Below are 19,226 nucleotides of genomic sequence, written 5' to 3'. Positions count from 1 at the left end.
ATACATTTTTCGGAAATGCTTTGATAATACATTTATCATATTTTTGGGACAAATTCCATAACCTCATTCTTCAAAAATGATACTTTGATTTTTTCAATAAACATAAACAAATCAGTCTTTTCTGGCCGTGAAAATAGGGATGTCACATTGTGTCTAATTCTAATACTACTATGTCGTTTGACATTATTCATAGTGATCTTTGGACTTCTCAAACTTTGAGTTTAATGGGGCATAAATGTTACGTTTTTTTCTTCGATGATTATTCGAATTTTTATGGACTTATCCGGTAGCTAAAAGATCGAAAGTCTTTGACTGGTTTCTAGAATTGAAGTCTCATACTCTGACCCACCGAATGTTAATGTTATTCGTTCCATGTGGATTTTTAATCATAAAGAAAAATCTAATGGTATGTTTGAGAGGTATAAAGCCCTTCTTGTAGGTGATGGGAAAACACAACAGGTTGGTATAGATTGTGGCGAAACGTTTAGCTCGGTCATCAAACCAACTGTGATTCGTATGGTTCTTTCTTTTTCACAATGCATGGAATATTCATCATTTGGATGTAAAAAATGCATTTTTTCATGGTGAGTTACATAAAACAGTGTACATGCATCAATCTTTGGGTTACCGAGATCAGAATAAGTCGGATCATGTTTGTCTTTTGTGTTAGTCCTTATATGGACTTAAGCAGGCACCTCGTGCATGGTATAAGCGATTTGCAGATTATGTCATTTCTCTTGGGTTCACTAATAGAAAGTGTGAAAACTCTTTATTTGTTAATCGAAAGGGATCTTACATGGATTATATATTGTTATATGTTGATGACATTATTCTCACTGCTCCAGCTAATGCTTTACGTCTTTCTATCATGGAGTTTCTTAGCTCGAAATTAGTTATGAAAGATCTTGGGCCTTTGAATTACTTTCTTGGCATAGCCATTTCTAGACATAAAGGTGCTATGTTCCTTTCACAATGCAAGTATGCCAAGCAAATAATTGAGTGGGTCGGAATGTCTTCCTGCAAGCCTTCCGCTACACCAGCTGATACAAAGTAGAAGGCTAGTGCTACTTCGGGTACTCATTTTGAGGATCCTACTCTATATAGGAGCCTTGTCAGGACACTTCAGTATCTTACATTTACTCGTCCTTATATCTCTTACTTAGTTCAACAAGCATGTTTACATATTCATGATCTGAGAATGGATCAAATGCAAGCCCTCAAGCGCATTCTTGGGGTATTGTAACACCTGGTTCTTGGTATGTATTTTAATCTAAGTATTTTTTCATTTTTAGATGGGACTCGGCGAGTGGTAGGCCCAACTCGCCGAGTAGAGTCGAGATACTGAGCACGTTTAAGTTGGCAACTCGGCGAGTCCGCCAGTCTGGAAGAAACCCTAGATCCACGGGTTTTGCATCCTATTTAAACCATGTTATGAGCCCCAAACTCGCCTCCTTCACCCTCATAACGTCATTTAGCAAACCCTAGCCATTATTTGGGCATTTTGAGCATATATTGTGTATCTTTTGAAGTTTGGAGAAAAGAAAGAAGGAAGGACTATAAGGGAAGGTGAGAAGCAAAGATCTGGAGTCCAATCCAGAGTTTGTTGAGGTATAATCCGAATCTCTTCTGTTTCTATGACGATCTTCCATTAGAAATCCCATTTAGGCCATTTTTATCCACTCCCTAGCTTGATTGTTGTGGAGAAATCGTATTGAGTTGAATAGCCAGTGGAACTAGCTGGGTTTGAGCTTAAAAAGCCCAGATCTACCACCTTTATGGAGCCGTTTTATATGAAAACTCTAGATCTACTCTTTTAAGTGTCTTTTGAGCCTTTAAATCCCTTTTCATGCATATGTACACGTAAAGTTGGAAACTTTACGTGGTAAACAAGCCTTAGAAACTCAGATCTATAAATTGTATGTAGCGGTTTTGAGCAGAATCGATTGTAGAGAAGTTGCATGCAACCGACTCGGCGAGTCGTTCTTCAGACTCGGCGAGTCGGGTCGCGAGTCCTCGAGTTCCCCCCTTCTATGTTTTATGCCGGGTGGAACCGGTGAGTTTTAGGTGGACTCAGTGAGTTGGAGATCGGACTCATTCATGGAGGGACTCGGCGAGTCAATGCCCTGACTCGGCGAGTCCAAGGCAATCTTTAGATCTCAAGAACAGACTCGGCGAGTTGTTCATATAACTCGGCGAGTCCCAGTTGGAGTGTTCATATGATGAAGGAGAACTCGACGAGTTGCTCATACAACTCGGCGAGTCGGATGCAGATTGACTAAGTGTTTGTATCAAAGAGGAACTTGTCGAGTATATGCCAAACTCGACGAGTAGTAGCGAACATAATTGAGAAATGAGAGTAGGGACTCGACTAGTTGGTGGGCCAACTCGAGGAGTCAGGACAACTGTATGTTGACTTTGACCAGGGGTAAAATAGTCATTTTACAGTCATTTTACCCTCAGTATAGTTATCAATATTTGATTGAGTGTACTTATGGAAATTGTAGCCGGGGTGAAACCGGAGCCGCAACAGACAAATTCCAGAGCAGTTCATTCAACAGTTAGATTACGAGGTGAGTCTTCCTTCCAGTAGGAACGGGTCTACGGCCACAATGCCGGCATGTTTAGTTAGCAGTAGTTCCGGACCTCGGTCCGATGCAGTAGTTAGATTGCTTGATGTCTTGTGATTCAAGTATGTTTTGTATTGTGTGTTCCGGACTTCGGTCCGATGCAGTATGTAGTATATGTGCTTATGCTAGTTGATATGTCTATGCTATGCCATGTTATGCTCAGTCAGTTTCCGAACTTCGGTCCGATGCAGGGGACAAGGTCCCAGACAGTTCCGGATTTCGGTCCGATGTAGTTAGTTCTGGACTTCGGTCCGATGCAGGGGACAAGGTCCCAGTTAGTTCCGGACTTCGGTTCGATGTAGTGGGCAAGGCCCAATATGTGTTTATATGTTATTGTATGGTATGTGGTAGTTTGAGGCAGCTCACTAAGCTTCGTGCTTACAGTTTCAGTTTTGGTTTCAGGTACTTCCGCAAATAAAGGGAAGAGCTCGGGATGATGGCATCACACACACCACAACTTCAGTTTTTGTCCTAGGAGTTGACTAGCTTTTTATTGACATGATTTGATACAGTTTTCTTGTGATACTTTGTTATGGTTTTGGATACATTGACGTATGGGTTTTATTTTATGGTATTGATCTAATGATTTTAGTAATGATTAAACAAAAAATTTTGGGTCGTATTGTGGGACGTTACAGGTATATTCAAGGTACACTTAATCATGGCATCCACATCTGTGTGTATTCCATTTCATCGTTGATTTCTTATATTGATGTGGATTTGGGTGTTGCCCTGATACACGACATTCTACGTCTAGCTATTGCTTTGGGTGATAATTTGATTCCATGGTCATTTAAGAGACAACCTACTCTTTCTTGATCGAGTGTCAAAACCAAGTATTGGGGCGTGGCAAACATCGTATACATATCGTATTGATAATGAAACTTGTTGTTGGAATTGCATTGTTCGATTAAGAGCGCTATAATTGTTTATTGTGATAATGTGAGTGCAAAATATTTATTAGGTAATTCGTTGTAACATCGTCGTATAAAGCATATTGATATGGATATTCATTTTGTACGGGAAAAAGCCGTGCGTGGTGAAGTTCATGTTCTTCATGTACCTTCTGAATATCAAATCGCGGATATTTTCACCAAGGGTCTTCCACGTGTTCTTTTTAAAAAATTTCGAGACATTCTCAGTATATTAGTTTAGTCAATATTATGTTCATAGAAATAAGGTTTGTAAACTAATATACGACATAGTATATTTACATACAATTAACAATCTTTACAAATCATTAACACATCAACTGTCGGATTTAGTATATATCCAGGGGTACCCTAAAAAATTCAGAAGTGTAATTTTTTCCGGAATTTTTTTTCTTATTGCGTATTATGCGATTCTTTTTGTCGTGATACCCCTTTACTTGTCGAAAATACTCCTTTACTTTGATCTGAATCCGCCACGGAACACATCTTTAATCATTAACCCATCTAAAGTTCTACTTCTAACAACCATCTAAGCCTGCAAAACTATGATTATTTTCCTATATACCCATACCACAATAATGTTTAGCCATTTGTGAATACTAAATATTACTATAATTTATCATTTATAAAAAATAGGGGCAATTACTAATTTAGCCAAATTAAGGAAGTCATTATCAATTTATAGCCAAAAATTAGTAAATGTCCAAATATAGCCCACGAAACCGTAGGTTTTGATATTCGTCTATTGTTTCGCAAAATCGTCACTGTTTCGTGTTTTGTATAAAAAAAATTCTTTTTTAGGATACAAAACCGTTGGTTTTTTAAAACCTACGGTTTTAGGTGAAAAATACGTTTTTTTTTTTTTTTTTTGAATTTACTGCTTTGGGGGTTTTAACTAAAAAAAGGGAAACCATAGGCTTCGAGAGGAAACCGTAGGTTTTAAAAAACCTACAGTTTTGTATCCTAAAAATGATTTTTTTTAAACAAAACACAAAACAGTAGACGATTTGGCGAAACAGTAGTCAACCTATAGTTGACTACTCTTTTATAAGCTATTTTTGACTAAGTGGTTTTTTTTGCTATTTTTTAATAAGTAATTAAGAATTATGGCCAAATTTTGTATTTTCCCCTAAAAAAATAAATAAAATACGAAAAGGAAGCAAGTGAGGGATGAGGAGAACAAGTGGGGCTCGTTTAGTTTGTCGTTTAGGCCAGAAAGTGGCTGACAAGTACCAACCCCATTCTTATTTTGTGTGACCACCCAATTAGCTGTCTCCTACGAACCTCCCCATATAACACGCTAACGTTTTATTTTTTAAATTATGAGACTTAGCTTGTATTCTTTTTCTATATCAATGTCACTCATTAATACAATATATATATATATATATATATATATATATATATATATATATATATATATATATATATATATATATATATATATATATATATATATATATAGCTGTTGTGTATCTGATTATCCTTATTTATACGACTTATATATCGTACTTTAGCTTATACAAAATAGATATAAACTTTTGATTGTAAAATTTCATTAGTTTTGTAAAAGAAATTAAAATTTTATGTATGTAAATAAACTAAAAGTTACAGCTTTTATGGAAATATATATATATATATATATATATATATATATATATATATATATATATATATATATATATATATATAAAGTTAGATTCAAATGTTTCTACTATCTATTATGTGCATATATAATTGATTATGAACTAATTATTTTAGTTATTTTAAAAAATTAATTAATACATATTAAATGTTGGATAATTAATTAATACTCGTTATATCTTCAACATGTAATATACATTAATTACTTTATTAAAATAACTAAAATGGTTGGTCTACAATCAATACTACATACACATAATAGATACCTAGAACACAATAACCTAACCCAAGAGAGAGTTAGGCTCAAATGTTTCTACTATCTATTATGTGCATATATGATTGATTCTGGACCAATCATTTTAGTTATTTTAAGAAAAATAATTAATGCATATTAAATATTAGATAATTAATTAGTACTCATTATATCTTCAACATGTAATATGCATTAATTACTTTTTTAAAATAGCTAAAATTATTGATGCACAATCAATCTTACATATACACAATATATATATATATATATATATATATATATATATATATATATATATATAAAGTTAGGTTCAAATGTTTCTACTATCTATTATGTGCATATCTAATTGATTATGAACTAATTATTTTAGTTATTTTAAAAAAGTAATTAATACATATTAAATGTTGGATAATTAATTAATATTCATTATATCTTCAACATGTAATATGCATTAATTACTTTATTAAAATAACTAAAATGATTGGTCCACAATCAATACTATATACACATACCAGATAGCTAGAACACAATAACCTAACCTGAGGGAGAATTAGGTTCAAATGTTTCTACTATTTATTATGTACATATATGATTGATTATGGACCAATCATTTTAGTTATTTTAAGAAAATAATTAATGTATATTAAATGTTGGATAATTAATTAGTACTCATTATATCTTGAACATGTAATATGCATTAATTACTTTTTTAAAATAGCTAAAATTATTGGTCCACAATCAATCTTATATGTACACAATAGATAGCTAGAACACAATAACACAACAATATATATATATATATATATATATATATATATATATATACTAGGTGTGAGCCATGTATTACATGAGTGTATTTAAAACAATTAAATATATATAAACATTTGAGAAATTTGAATTTATATGAAAAATGAGAAAAATATTGAATTACTAAAAATTAAAGTGTTTTTTTTTCTCTTTTAAATTTAAACAAATCATTTAAATAAAATAATCAAAGCAAATTAATGAGATTTTATTTTAAAATTTTGAAATTATAAGGAAAGTCAATTAATGAAATTGATATGCATTTATTATTAAGTTTTAAGTACCATATGAAATTTAATAAAATAGGAAAACCACAAAAATTACATATGAAATAAAAATTAATTCAAAATAACCACAATATGACATGTGGCAAAATGAATCAGAGTGTGACAAGTGGCAAAAAAAGCTTCTTTTATTAAAGAAATATATATATATATATATATATATATGTGTGTGTGTGTGTGTGTGTGTGTGTATAGGAGTAGGATCAAATGAGAACACCAAAAAGATTGAGAACGCGAGAACAAAGTATATTCATTTGCGATTCCATGTATTCATTTGTGGAGAAATGATAAATTTTTACGCCTTTAATTTCAACCTTTTAGGTGCTCTCATTTATTCATCTATATATATATATATATATATATATATATATATATATATATATATATATATATATATATATATATATATATATATGAAAATGATGATAATTGTGAGAATATGAAAACAATTGTGGAACGTTTATATAAAATTCAAGATTTTAATAAAAACTTTCATAAACTTAAATACAACTATTTATGGAAAAAGAAAAATTGATTGATAGTCGTGTGTATATTTATACTAGTTGTGAAACCCATATATTATACAGGTTGATTAAAACAAAATGTTAAATAAAAACGATTAAATGAGAAGTTTATTTGAATTTGAAATTTGAAATAAATAAAAATTATGAGAAAAAAAACATGCAAAAAATAAATAAATAGTTTATTTGAATTTGAAATTTGAAATAAATAAAAATTATGAGAAAAAAAACATGCAAAAAATAAATAAATTAAAATTATTGTTTAATTATCAGACCCGTATACTAAACAGGTTAATTATAACAAAATGTTAAACACAAAGGTTTAAACTGTAAATTTATTTGAAATTGAAATTGAAATTTAAAATTTAAAATTTAAAATTAATATTATTATGGTAGGTTTAATTTATGGAAACTAATTAATAATATATTAGAAATGGAAAATGAAATAAATGACAAGTGGAAAATAAATATATCTCTAAATTATGAGAAAATGACATGTAACAAATTGAATGAGAGAAAGACATGTGGCAAAATCATTATTATTTATTAGGGTATATATATATATATATATATATATATATATATATATATATATATATATATATATATATATATATATATATATATATATATATATATATATATATATATATATATGAAAATGATGATAATTGTGAGAATATGAAAACAACTGTGGAACGTTATATTAAATATAAGATTTTAATAAAAAGTTTCATAAACTTAAATACAACTATTTATAGAAAAAGAAAAATTGATTGGTAGTCGTATAAGAGTCGTTGCTTTAATAGTTCGTCGTTCCATTACACTATCTAAGGACATGATTATTTTATTTTTCTTAAATGCCGCATAGATATAGGTTTTCTTATAATCATTTACATCCTTACATGTATTATATTTTTACATCATATTTTTTTGGTTGTTTATAGTTTTGATCTTACGATCAATTTTTTTTTTTAGAGAGAAATGTATGTTCTTTTTAAATAGAATACACAACTATTATAGTTCAATACATATCAACTGAAGGCAAACGGGCAACAAACTGCACCGCTAGCCTTTTCTGGATGACAAAACAAATTCTTTTGAAAACAACATTTGTGGATCTAGGAGATATAACATTAGAATGCATGACCTATTGGACTCTATTAAGGAGCTCCACCGCTTCTGGTGCGAGAAAACCAAATGTATCGAATGCAAAAGGAACAAACACATGTTGATTTTCTCTACATGCATTTCCGTGTTTTACCACTTTACACGCAACGGATTTCAAAACGGAATGCGTAGCTGTGAAACCCCCGCTCCCCAAACCAACGAGAGGAGAGACCAGTAAAATCAAAACTATTTTGTATATAACCATCACCTGTAAAGGGTAGAGGCTCCTTAAGGGATATATATGGGACGTCGTCTGCGAAGTATGCTCTAAGCGAGAATATCATTTTAAAAAAATCAACATTAACTTTTTTGATTTCTGATTTCCTTTTTTATTTGTCAACCCTATAAAGTTAACCTCTATCTATTGGCATTTTTCTTGTTTTTGAAAACATTTTAATCTACGTAAGAAATTGTATACGAATATTTAGGTTTATGGATATTGAATTAAATTATTTTAAATGGATTGTTTGAAGAAGTGGGTCGGTCGGTAGGCACTAATCACTGACGAGTAGAGGCGTACTTTATTCCCTTCTTTTCCCGTCGGCCCTGAAATGTTGGGCTGATCATATTCCCCAATCCATTACCTGACTCCTCTTATGATTTTTGCGCCGCGTTACCTTTACCCCACAATCCACCAAACACCACCACAATACTCTATTTTTGAACAACTCAATGTCAATCATACGAGTCAAATTTCATACTCTTTCCTAATTCATTTCATCTAGCACTTTCCTATTTTAATTGAATTAATATTCTTTTCTTTTCCTTCTAAAAGTTCTCAAAGATTCGTTTACATTTGGCCAATAAGACCTTAAGATAATTGTTTGAACGTTTATATATATAAATAAAAACTATAGCTTCGGGTTTTAGCTAACAACTTTCAAATAGTTTTGCCAAAACCGCAAGTTTTTCTACTCATACAACCACAAGATCTAAAACAATCCAGATATATACTTTTTTTTTTTGCTAGACTAACGTATTCAAGATAGCTCCTTATTTTTTTAAATGATAGTTTACATAGGCAATCATTAAGTTAAATAATTTGATCTTCCTAAATGTCCTTATAACCTTATGCCGCATGCGAAATTTTGTAGAATCCAAATTAGGTATGTGTCTGGTGTCTAATGCTTACTCTAGAATATCTCCATATTCTCCATATATCATTAGCAACCCATTAACCTTTGAGCAGAAATCCCTTTTTTTTTTTTATTACACCAGTCTATAATCTATTGCCTCTTCTCATTGTCATTAATCTTCCTGACTAGACCAATTGCAAAAGTTTTATCAAGATACAAGATTTTCTATAACTTTACAATTGATTATAAGTCCATAAGTAAATGATCACCGATGTGAGAAGTTCATATGTATCTATTTCTAGTTTTACCTATAGTATACGACCTTAAGTGGGATCATTATAAAAGACTTAAATGTGTTCTATAAAAGATATAAAAAAGGTCATGAACTCATGATACACTATGTTAAAGCTTCAATTGCATTCCAACTTTTACAAGATTCCCAGCGAAAATAATAAATAACAATCTTATTTCAATAAAGCAACATGTTTAGAGCGCTGCTTGAATTTATAGTAAGAGAATTCAAATAACCTCATGCTTTTTATTCATATTTACATTTTAACCAATTTAATATTATGATAAATGTCAGGTTTTTTTTTCAATGATATTTAGGACACTTGTCACAATTTTAACGATTAAAAATATGGATAGATGGATATTTAGTTTTTCTTATAATAATTTTAAATAGTAGATTTTTTAAATTCATTTTTGAAAATTAGAAACCTCTAAACGTTAATTTCCAGTTATCCTCATAATTTTACTTCCAAACCACCACTATTTGTTAAATATTTTTTAAAAACACAATTTTTTGGTTAAAGCCCCCAATCAAAACCTTAATTCTAACTAGATGCTAACCCCCGCGTTGCGGGGGTTGGAAGGTATTGTTTTTGTGTACATGTATGGTAGATTGTCTTAATTGGTAGACACAGTTAAGTATGTTGCTATTCTCTGCAATCCGCCCTTTTACAATTTTGATGCTTAAAATAATAAAAAGAAAGGATATTGCCCTTTGCAGAAAAAAGGATCCAAATTATATAAAGCCAAACATTAAAATGAAAATACATTGCTCTATTTCAGTTTTTTTCTAAGATATGCAAAAAAAAAAAAAAAATCCACTTAACATCAGTCTTGCTGATGTGCACTTGGCAGACTCATTAGTTCTTGACGCATCCCACTAAATATGGAAGAGCTACTGCCATTCACGTCTGTTCCCATCACTGATTTCTTAACACCTCCTGAATAAAACCAATTGTCTGAATTTTTAATGTTTATATTAAAAAAAAAATTACTTGAGCCGTAGCAGTCTTGTCCATTTAAAGCTTCTTTCAAGTTCGGGTTGATCGATTCAATATTTAGCGGGGTCTCTAGCTGCCTTAGAAATAGCTTTCTCCAATTCATCCACCTTTCTATCAGCAAAATAGATTTTCAGCCTACATTCTTAAATCTTTTTTGGAATAACAAATTCTATGTTCAGAAGCATACCTGCCATTCAATATATGAATATATGTGAATAGGCTTAAACCAAACTGAAAGTTTACCTACAACGTTAAACCTTGTGCATGCATCCTATAGTGGGAAACAAACACATATAAAAATAACCACAAAGATAAATATAAATTTTTTAAATGCTTCAATATAAATTACATGTCTAACGTCAGGCTTAAATGCAGTTCTCTTAGCACTTGTGCAAGCCATTGATGTAGTAACTGATGTTGCCCAAATTGTGCCTACATATACATTTTTATCAAGACTCCATTATATTTTGTCGGTTTGATTATTCAAAAATCAAATCTATTATTATATTGAATAAAAGTTAAAGTTCATAAATTAAACTAAAGAATGCTGGTAAGCTTGTAGTTTGAGATCCCATATTGCAAGCCTTCCATTTGTCCTGCACCATACTTCCAATTTTTTGCTTCATAATATATAATATGAATAAACAAAAAATAAAATGTCATTAAATTTTTTTAACAGTTAGCAGGATGGACAGGGGGCAAATAGACCAACTGGTATGAAAGAGAAAATGGTCGACCAACCATTTCATGACAAAATAAAAGTTTTGAATCATGTAATTTAGCCACTGAACTATTTTTTTTAGATTTTCATCATAATAGTTTTGTGGCAAAATCGTCAAAAACTAAGAGATAAATGACTAAATCAATAAAAAAAAATATTAGTTTAGCGGCTTAATTAGTAAATAAAGTTTTTAGACGATGAAAAAAGTATAATGGTAAAAATAAGTTGTTTTTTTTATAATTTTTATAATATCAAAACAGGTCAATTTTTAGACAGTAAAAGAAAGTATAATGGTTTAATGACTAAATAAAACAGTAAATGGCAAAATCGATAAGATTATGAAAGTACATGTGGTTTTTTTTTTTCTTAAAATTCCCCAAAAATATAACAATACCACTATGAACAGTCCTATTCGATTAGTATAAATTAGAAGGTAGAAGGTAATATGTTTTCAAAAGCCTACCTTTAAACCCCTGATTCCAATTCCATTTTTTTGGCATTGCAAGAACACCTGTCTGGTAGAAAAGAAAAAAACTCATAAATGTATGATTTTGAGTATTGATTTAAATATTTAATGGTAAAATGTTGAGTTTGCATGTGTTATGATTTTGTAGTGGGTATGATCAGATACACCATTCTGAAACCCCATTGTTACGCTAACTATTCATCGGTGAACACCTGATCTGCAATCAGACACTTACAGTCATACATAACATTTCTTTTTTGAATTACAATTGGTGCTTTAAATAGAATCCAGTATAATGGAACTTGTATATACACAAAGCTTAGGGTAGTGAAATCTCATGTACAATGGTTACCTGTATTCATGGTATTGAGAGGTTTTGTAAAATCGAGGTTGATAACAACTCTTCTGTTTGTTAATATGTTCCATTTGACAAAGCCCTAGAAATATAGGTGTCAAACAAAAGAAATTGAAATTCAAAATAAAAATACAATCAGGGATGGTAAAAAAGCGAGTGAAAAGATAGAAAATGAAAGAATAAAATTTTTATTCCTAATGGAGTAACCTTTCGCTTCACATTGGTGTAACAACTCTTATGTTTGTTAATTTGTTCCATTTGACAAAGCCCTAGAAATATGGGAGCCAAACAAAAAAAATTGAATTTCAAAATAAAAATACAATTAGGGATGGTAAAAAAGCGAGTGAAAATATAGAAAATGAAAGAATAAAATATTTATTCTTGATGGAGTACATTGATGATCCCACACCTCTATCTATTTATGTTCCTTTCATCTACACCAAATAAAAGCCAAACATGAGAGTTTTAGACAATCACAAAAAAGAAAAGGAAGTCCATATATTAATATATCACCAATAATCAGTCCATAGCAAAGATTATGTTTTCTAAAACCCGAAATTGAAAAGAAATTAGGGCTTACATCAAGAAATTGATCAACATCCTGCTACATCAGATCGAACCTAGCTACATCACCACGCGAAGCATAACTGTAGTTGCACCGGTAAAGGAAGTTGTAAAGAAAGTATCGTCTGCTATTTGAAGAAGGATCGACGTCTCTGATTTTGGCATGTTAAATCAGTGGTGCTCTACAGAGAGGTTCAGGAGAGCGAGGTGGAAACTGAAATAGGGAAACGAGCGGCGAAACGACACCGTTCGCACATCACACCTCAAATCTCCCAGTCATTAACTTCAGTTACAACAGCAGCCAACGGCGTCGCACCATCACCAACAAAAGCACAAGTGTGTATTGTTGCTTAGCAGAATCGATAGATGAAGGAAGTTGATTCCATAGGAATAGAAAACGGTGGTTCGAGAGGAAGCGGTGGGAAGCAGGTGGAACAGGGAGGGCATGAACAAATCCACATAGACCAAGCGTTTACTTGGCAAACGAAGTTTACTCCCCATCTTCAAGGACCGGCACAACAGTGAACATGACATAAACCCTAGAAGAAGAATACATGCGAACTGCAGTGAAGTCTTTCCTTGTTGGCTACCAATTTACTCGTGCCTCTTTTCCTGGGTCACGATCACGCACACACACACACAATGGGTTGTATGTGTGTTTCCCCCTGCTGCTGAATCCCTAGGCTGGATACAAACATATACACCTTTTTTTGTCTTTAATCGTTCATCTGGGTAGAAGTTGAAAGATTGAGAACGGGATTGACAATGAAGAGGGTCTGATTTGCTGTCGGCGACGGAAATTGAAGATGGAGATGGAGCGAAAACTACGAACGAATCCGAGAAAAGCCCTCCATCAGACGGAGCGGTGAGAATAAGAAAGAGATGAGGTGGTTTTTGTTGAATCAAGAATACGTCGAATAGAAAATAGGTAAAGAATAAAGTCGGATTTGAAGTGTTGTATGGTAATTGGACGGGGGAGGCGGTGAAAAGATGAGGATGCATAGAAGAGGAACACGTAGCTTGCATCTTGATGAGTCGTGTTCCTTGAACAGTTGACCTTGACCAGAGATGTTGACCATACTTTTATCAGATGATTAAAAATGATAAAATTCACAAATATAAAAAGTCCAGGGGGAGAAAAGGGAAAACAATACCAAAATGGTCAATAGAGAAAATAAGTGGACCAAAATTGACAAAAGAGGGGCAAGTATACTCTTCATTTTCTTCATATATATATATATATATATATATATATATATATATATATATATATATATATATATATATATATATATATATATATAGAGAGAGAGAGAGAGAGAGAGAGAGAGAGAGACGGGCTAAACATGCTAACCTATAGAAAATAAATAAGGTTTGTACTTTAAAGGCAGCAAAAAAGATAATTGAAAATATAGATAGTCAAAATGATTATCAAACTTTGAAATAATATAAAAACTTTAAACCTAGTTACAAATACAATAAGGGCGCTTTTGACCGGCAGAAAATAAATGAAATTTGAGATAAAAAGATTTCAATTTCTTCTAATTCATGGGTTTGGTTGGAGAGGGGAAAAAAGATTTCTAAATGAAATAAATTTTAATATGGAGAAAAGGTGATTCTTTTCAAAGTTTGATAGAAACATTCATTTTTATAAAAAAAATAGAAGATTACAAAAATACTCATTTACTTATCAGAAAACCACCACCACATTATCGTCGTCGCCACCACCGCTACCAGCACCCGCAACCGCTGCCGATGCCGCCGCCACCACCACCACTTCCATCACCACTATCATCACTGCCACCACCACTACCATCACCCGTCCCCACAACTACCATCACTACAACTACTGCAACCACCACTATCATCACTGTTGAGATTTTACTATTTATATAAATTATATAAAGTATCCTTACATATAAGTTAGAAAATAAATAAAATTAAGCAAAATAAACAGAAAAAAATAATTCTATCATTTTACATAGATTCAAATTTTATTTCCTACGAATCAAACAAAATCTAGAATTAATTTTAATTCAATTTCTGTCAACAAAACAAAATATGTAAATGGATTCATATTCCTGACAGATTTCTTTTCCAATTTCAATTGAAATTCTTTCATAAACATTCTATGAACCAAATAACACGTAAGGATGTTATAAAAGGTTAACAATTTACAAGGATTATAAACTTTATCATATATATATATATATATATATATATATATATATATATATATATATATATATATATATATATATATATATATATATCAAGGTTGCAGAAAACGCTAGACGTTAGTTAGGCGGTGGCGAAGTTCACAGATTCCGGCTGTAAGAGGCGATGGCGAGGGCGATCTTCCACTTCTTCGATTTCAGCTTTGAGTCGAGAGAGAAACCATAGAAAACTTGTTCACAGGGATGGGAACGAGTGAAGTTGGAACGAGCAAAGTGGGAATGAGCGAAGGTGAGAATGAACCCTAGCAAAAAGTTTTCAGTTTTTACAATTTTGCCCCTGATCTTTTTTGAAAATCCGTTGACCGAAGTTGACCAAATAAACCGCCTAGATCCGATTATATCCGATTAGCTCCGAGTTTGACCGTCTTTGACCAACCCCGATTACCTTGAGTGATTACACATAAACATGGTCAGTTGCAGTTCGTCTAGCGCCTAGGTGTCGATTAATCGGCCGCCTAGGCCGATTTTTACAACACTGATATATATATATATATATATATATATATATATATATATATATATATATATATATATATAGTCATTGAAGTTTTTTAAATAGATATACAATTATTAAAAAAAATTACTACAAATTTACTTATGTTTGTTTTGTAAACATATGACCTTAAGGTCTAATGATATATGTAAAAAAAAAAGTTTAATAGTTATATGTATAAAAAAACATTTTTAATGGGCATTATATTTATAAATAACATAAATTATTAAATGTGTACAAATAACAAAAAGATATAGACCTTTTGAATGTTAGGATATTATGAGTCCCATGCGAAGAAAATATAGTTTCAATGTAACTCAATTCTTATCGATCATATCTAACATTTGGTATGGTTATGTATAAAAGTTAAGGTGTTGTTTGGTTTGCAGAATGTTTCTGAAATGTAACACCTATAAAATCATGCCAAATTTGAACTTTTAAAAACATTTCAAGACCATTAAATCATTACAAACTTGTTTTAAAAATGTATAATATCAGAGTTTTCCCAGAAACATAAACAAAACATGACGAGTTGTACAATCACGCATTTGTCTTGCTATGATCCCCTAATGTACCTGAAACAATAAATTGAAAACTGTAAGTCCGAAAGCTTAGTGAGTTTCCCCCAAAATACCGATACACTGCACATAACACTTATATAAATAACAACATGTACTGGTCCACAACTTTACTGATTGGATTACCCATGGGCCCACAGTATGAGTCTGGATTGCCTTCCGGGCCCACAACTCACATCTGGATTGCCATCGAGCCCACAGTACGAGTCTCCCTCACCTCGTATCTTGAATGCTCCCGAGTTTGTGGGTTGCCGCACGGAGCAACATCACCTTAACCCATCCCACATAATATGTCGACATATAACACAACTAACGCACATACAAATAATCACATAATACTACAGGTAGTCCTACAGATCTACCTAACTGGCATAGCAACAAACATGCAACACTAACTCATACTCATCATACTACAAACTGCAAGGATATCATATCCAATGGGCCGACCTTGGTGCCTTAGACCCCTTAGTATAGTGAGGTAACTTACCTCTTAACTGTTGACTCGAAATAATTAGCTCAAACTCTCGGATCACTGCCACAAACTCCACCACCTATATTCACCATAGAACCATATTCATAAGTTTCCAATTTTCCCAAAATGACCCAAAAGTCAACTATTCAAACCTTGTCAAAGTCAAAGTCAACAGTCAAGGTTAACAGTCCATGTTGACCCGACTCGTTGAGTGCAGTTCACTGACTCGTCGAGTCCTTCCAGAACTCGAATAGTCGTGAAATCCCCAATTGACTCGTCGATTTTCCCTGCAACTCGCCGAGTTCATGCATGCAAAAAGTCGGGAAACCCCCAGCTGACTCGCCGAGTCACCCTACTGACTCGCCGAGTCCACGACAATCTTCATCCGACTCGCCGAGTTGACCATGCAACTCGCCGAGTCCCTTCAGACCTTTCTTCATTCAGATGCTTTGTGAGCCATTCTAAGGCTCCATATTGCAGATCCAATTTCCCAAGGCATGTTTATCATGTAAAGTTTCAAAATTTACGTACATGCAAGGCTCCAAAGACTTAGAACACCAAATCCAAGCTTGAAATGGGGTTTAACTCATAAGGAAGGGTTCATTCTTGCTAAAGGTGAAACTTTATGGACTTAAAGACCAAAGTGAGCTCAGATTTGAAGTTGCAACTTTAGATCCTAGCTCATACTCAAGATAGGCTACCTAACATGCTAGAAAAAGCCCTAATCTTCAACAAAATGAGATCTAAAAGGAAAGAAGGTCAAGGTAACGACTTGATACCTTCCAAAAGATGCAAACTGAGGTAGATTTCAGATCCCCACACGTTCCTTGCTTCTAGTCACTTGCTCTCCAAGCTTTTCTTACTAAGATCCACCTTCCAAAGCTTAAAACACACACGAATGGAGCTCACACACGAATTAGGGTTTGATGGACTTTCAAGAGGCTGTAAAGGGCGAAAGGAGGAAAATGATCCTTTAAATAAGGTGCAAAACCCTGGAAATTAGGGTTTCATCCTCCAGCTCCTACTCGGCGAGTAGGTCACTTAAACACGTGGCCCAATCCGCTTCTACTCGACGAGTCGGGGCATCCAACTCGTCGAGTAGACCTTGAAATTATGAAAATTAAAGCCATAAAATTATCACCTGAGAGTCGGGGCGTTACAGTTTCTGAAATAATTGAAATTGGAATTGGAATATGAATGTGTAAGGAATTTGAATCCAATATCAAATTTTGTTTGGTTGTTAAGAAATGAAATTGAAATTAATTCCAAATTTTGTTTGGTTCGTAGGAAATGAAATTGAAATCCATATAAAATGACATAAATAATGTTTTTATCTATTTTGTTTAATGTTACTTTATTTTCTAACTTATATGTAAAGATACATTATATAAATTATAAAAATAGTAAGAGGTTGTTGTGGTGGCGGTGGTGTTGGGTTATGGTAGTGGTGGTTGTAACATCCTTTTCTAGGTATTTTCATTTCTAGCTTAAATAACAAATTCTTTGCAAAATTAGTTCGTACGCATGGCGTACCTGATGTGTACTTTGGGCATATATCGTGTAAGTTGGACACAGGTTTCGTCAAGTACGTTGGGCGTACGTGAGGAGTACGCACGACGTACTCATGCGAACTCTAAACCCTAAATTTTAGGGTTGAGCCTCTATTTAAGGACCTTAAGTCCCTTGAGGCCTCCACATATTTAACCTCCATCCTCCCCAACCAGTGTCTTGAAACCCTAATCCTTGAGTAGCTTGTGTGAGCCTCTTTTATGTGTTCTTGGTGCATAGTAAAAGAATAAAAGCTTTCCCTTGAGGATTGTTGTGGCTAAAGCTTGAAATTCCAGGACCTTCATCACCTTTACAAGCTTCTGGAGGTATAAAGCTCTTACCTTTATGGTTTTATGGTTTAGATTTAGGCTAGGGTTTAGTTTTGCATAACTTTTGGTCCCATGGTTTGGTTCTTGTGAGTAAAAGCTATTCCAGAGCTCAAGTTTGTCACTTTATGCTGTTTTTTAGGATCTTGTGTCAAAAAATGAAGTCTTTGTTGCTATTTCCCACTCAAGCAAGAGTTTAAGGTTATTAAAGAGTATTATGGACTTTGGGTTTAATCTTGGCTCTATTAAGCCATGAAAAATCTTAAACTTGATGATTTTATAAGTTAAGACCTTCCCAAGATGTAGATTTGTGAGTTTGATGTTTAGTCTTTTGGTATTAAGAGATTAAAAAGTGGTTTTGGGCAACATAGGATTACGCAAGGCGTAATGGGTTTATCTCCTAACCCTTTTCTGTTGAGCCATTATGTAAGGCATAATGGAGGAGTACACATGGCGTACTCCTAGAAGTGCGTTTGGGTCATTTTTGAGCCTTGGGCCATGCTTAGTAGGGTCTAGCTTGGAGAGGGTAGAATGGTCTTTTACCCTTAGTAAGAGAGATTATGTTTTGGACCTTGATTATACGTTATTTCCCTAATTATTAACTAGGGTTGGTTTTGGATATGTTCATTATGAGGAGCCTTTGTAGCAACAGTGTGTGTATGATTCAGATATCTTTAGTTTGAGGTGAGTCTCCTCACAATATTAGATGGTCGAAGGCACCAAGGCTGACCCATTGGTTTATGTTATAGGATGCTAGTTGTCTGTGTGACTCTTGCAAGTATTATATGTATGTAGGGCGGGGACCATTATATGTTATTAACAGATCTGTACCAGGCTGGGCCCGTTGTATGTATGATATGTGA

At 32.9% G+C, this 19,226-nt stretch overlaps 1 protein-coding gene across 1 annotated transcript; it reads left to right on the top strand.

Moving 5' to 3' along the window:
- Nucleotides 1-372: 372 nt before the first annotated feature.
- Nucleotides 373-1,054, top strand: LOC128126042 (uncharacterized mitochondrial protein AtMg00810-like). Its single transcript, XM_052763740.1, has 2 exons — nucleotides 373-459; nucleotides 692-1,054. The coding sequence occupies exons 1-2, from the start codon at nucleotides 373-375 to the stop codon at nucleotides 1,052-1,054; spliced, it is 450 nt and encodes a 149-aa protein (XP_052619700.1).
- The last annotated feature ends 18,172 nt before the right edge of the window (nucleotides 1,055-19,226 follow it).

The sequence above is a fragment of the Lactuca sativa genome, chromosome 1, assembly GCF_002870075.4.
Source record: "Lactuca sativa cultivar Salinas chromosome 1, Lsat_Salinas_v11, whole genome shotgun sequence".
Taxonomy (NCBI): Eukaryota; Viridiplantae; Streptophyta; class Magnoliopsida; order Asterales; family Asteraceae; genus Lactuca; species Lactuca sativa.
The sequence above is the reverse complement of the archived record's forward strand: the minus strand, read 5'-3'. Positions and strand labels throughout refer to the sequence as shown.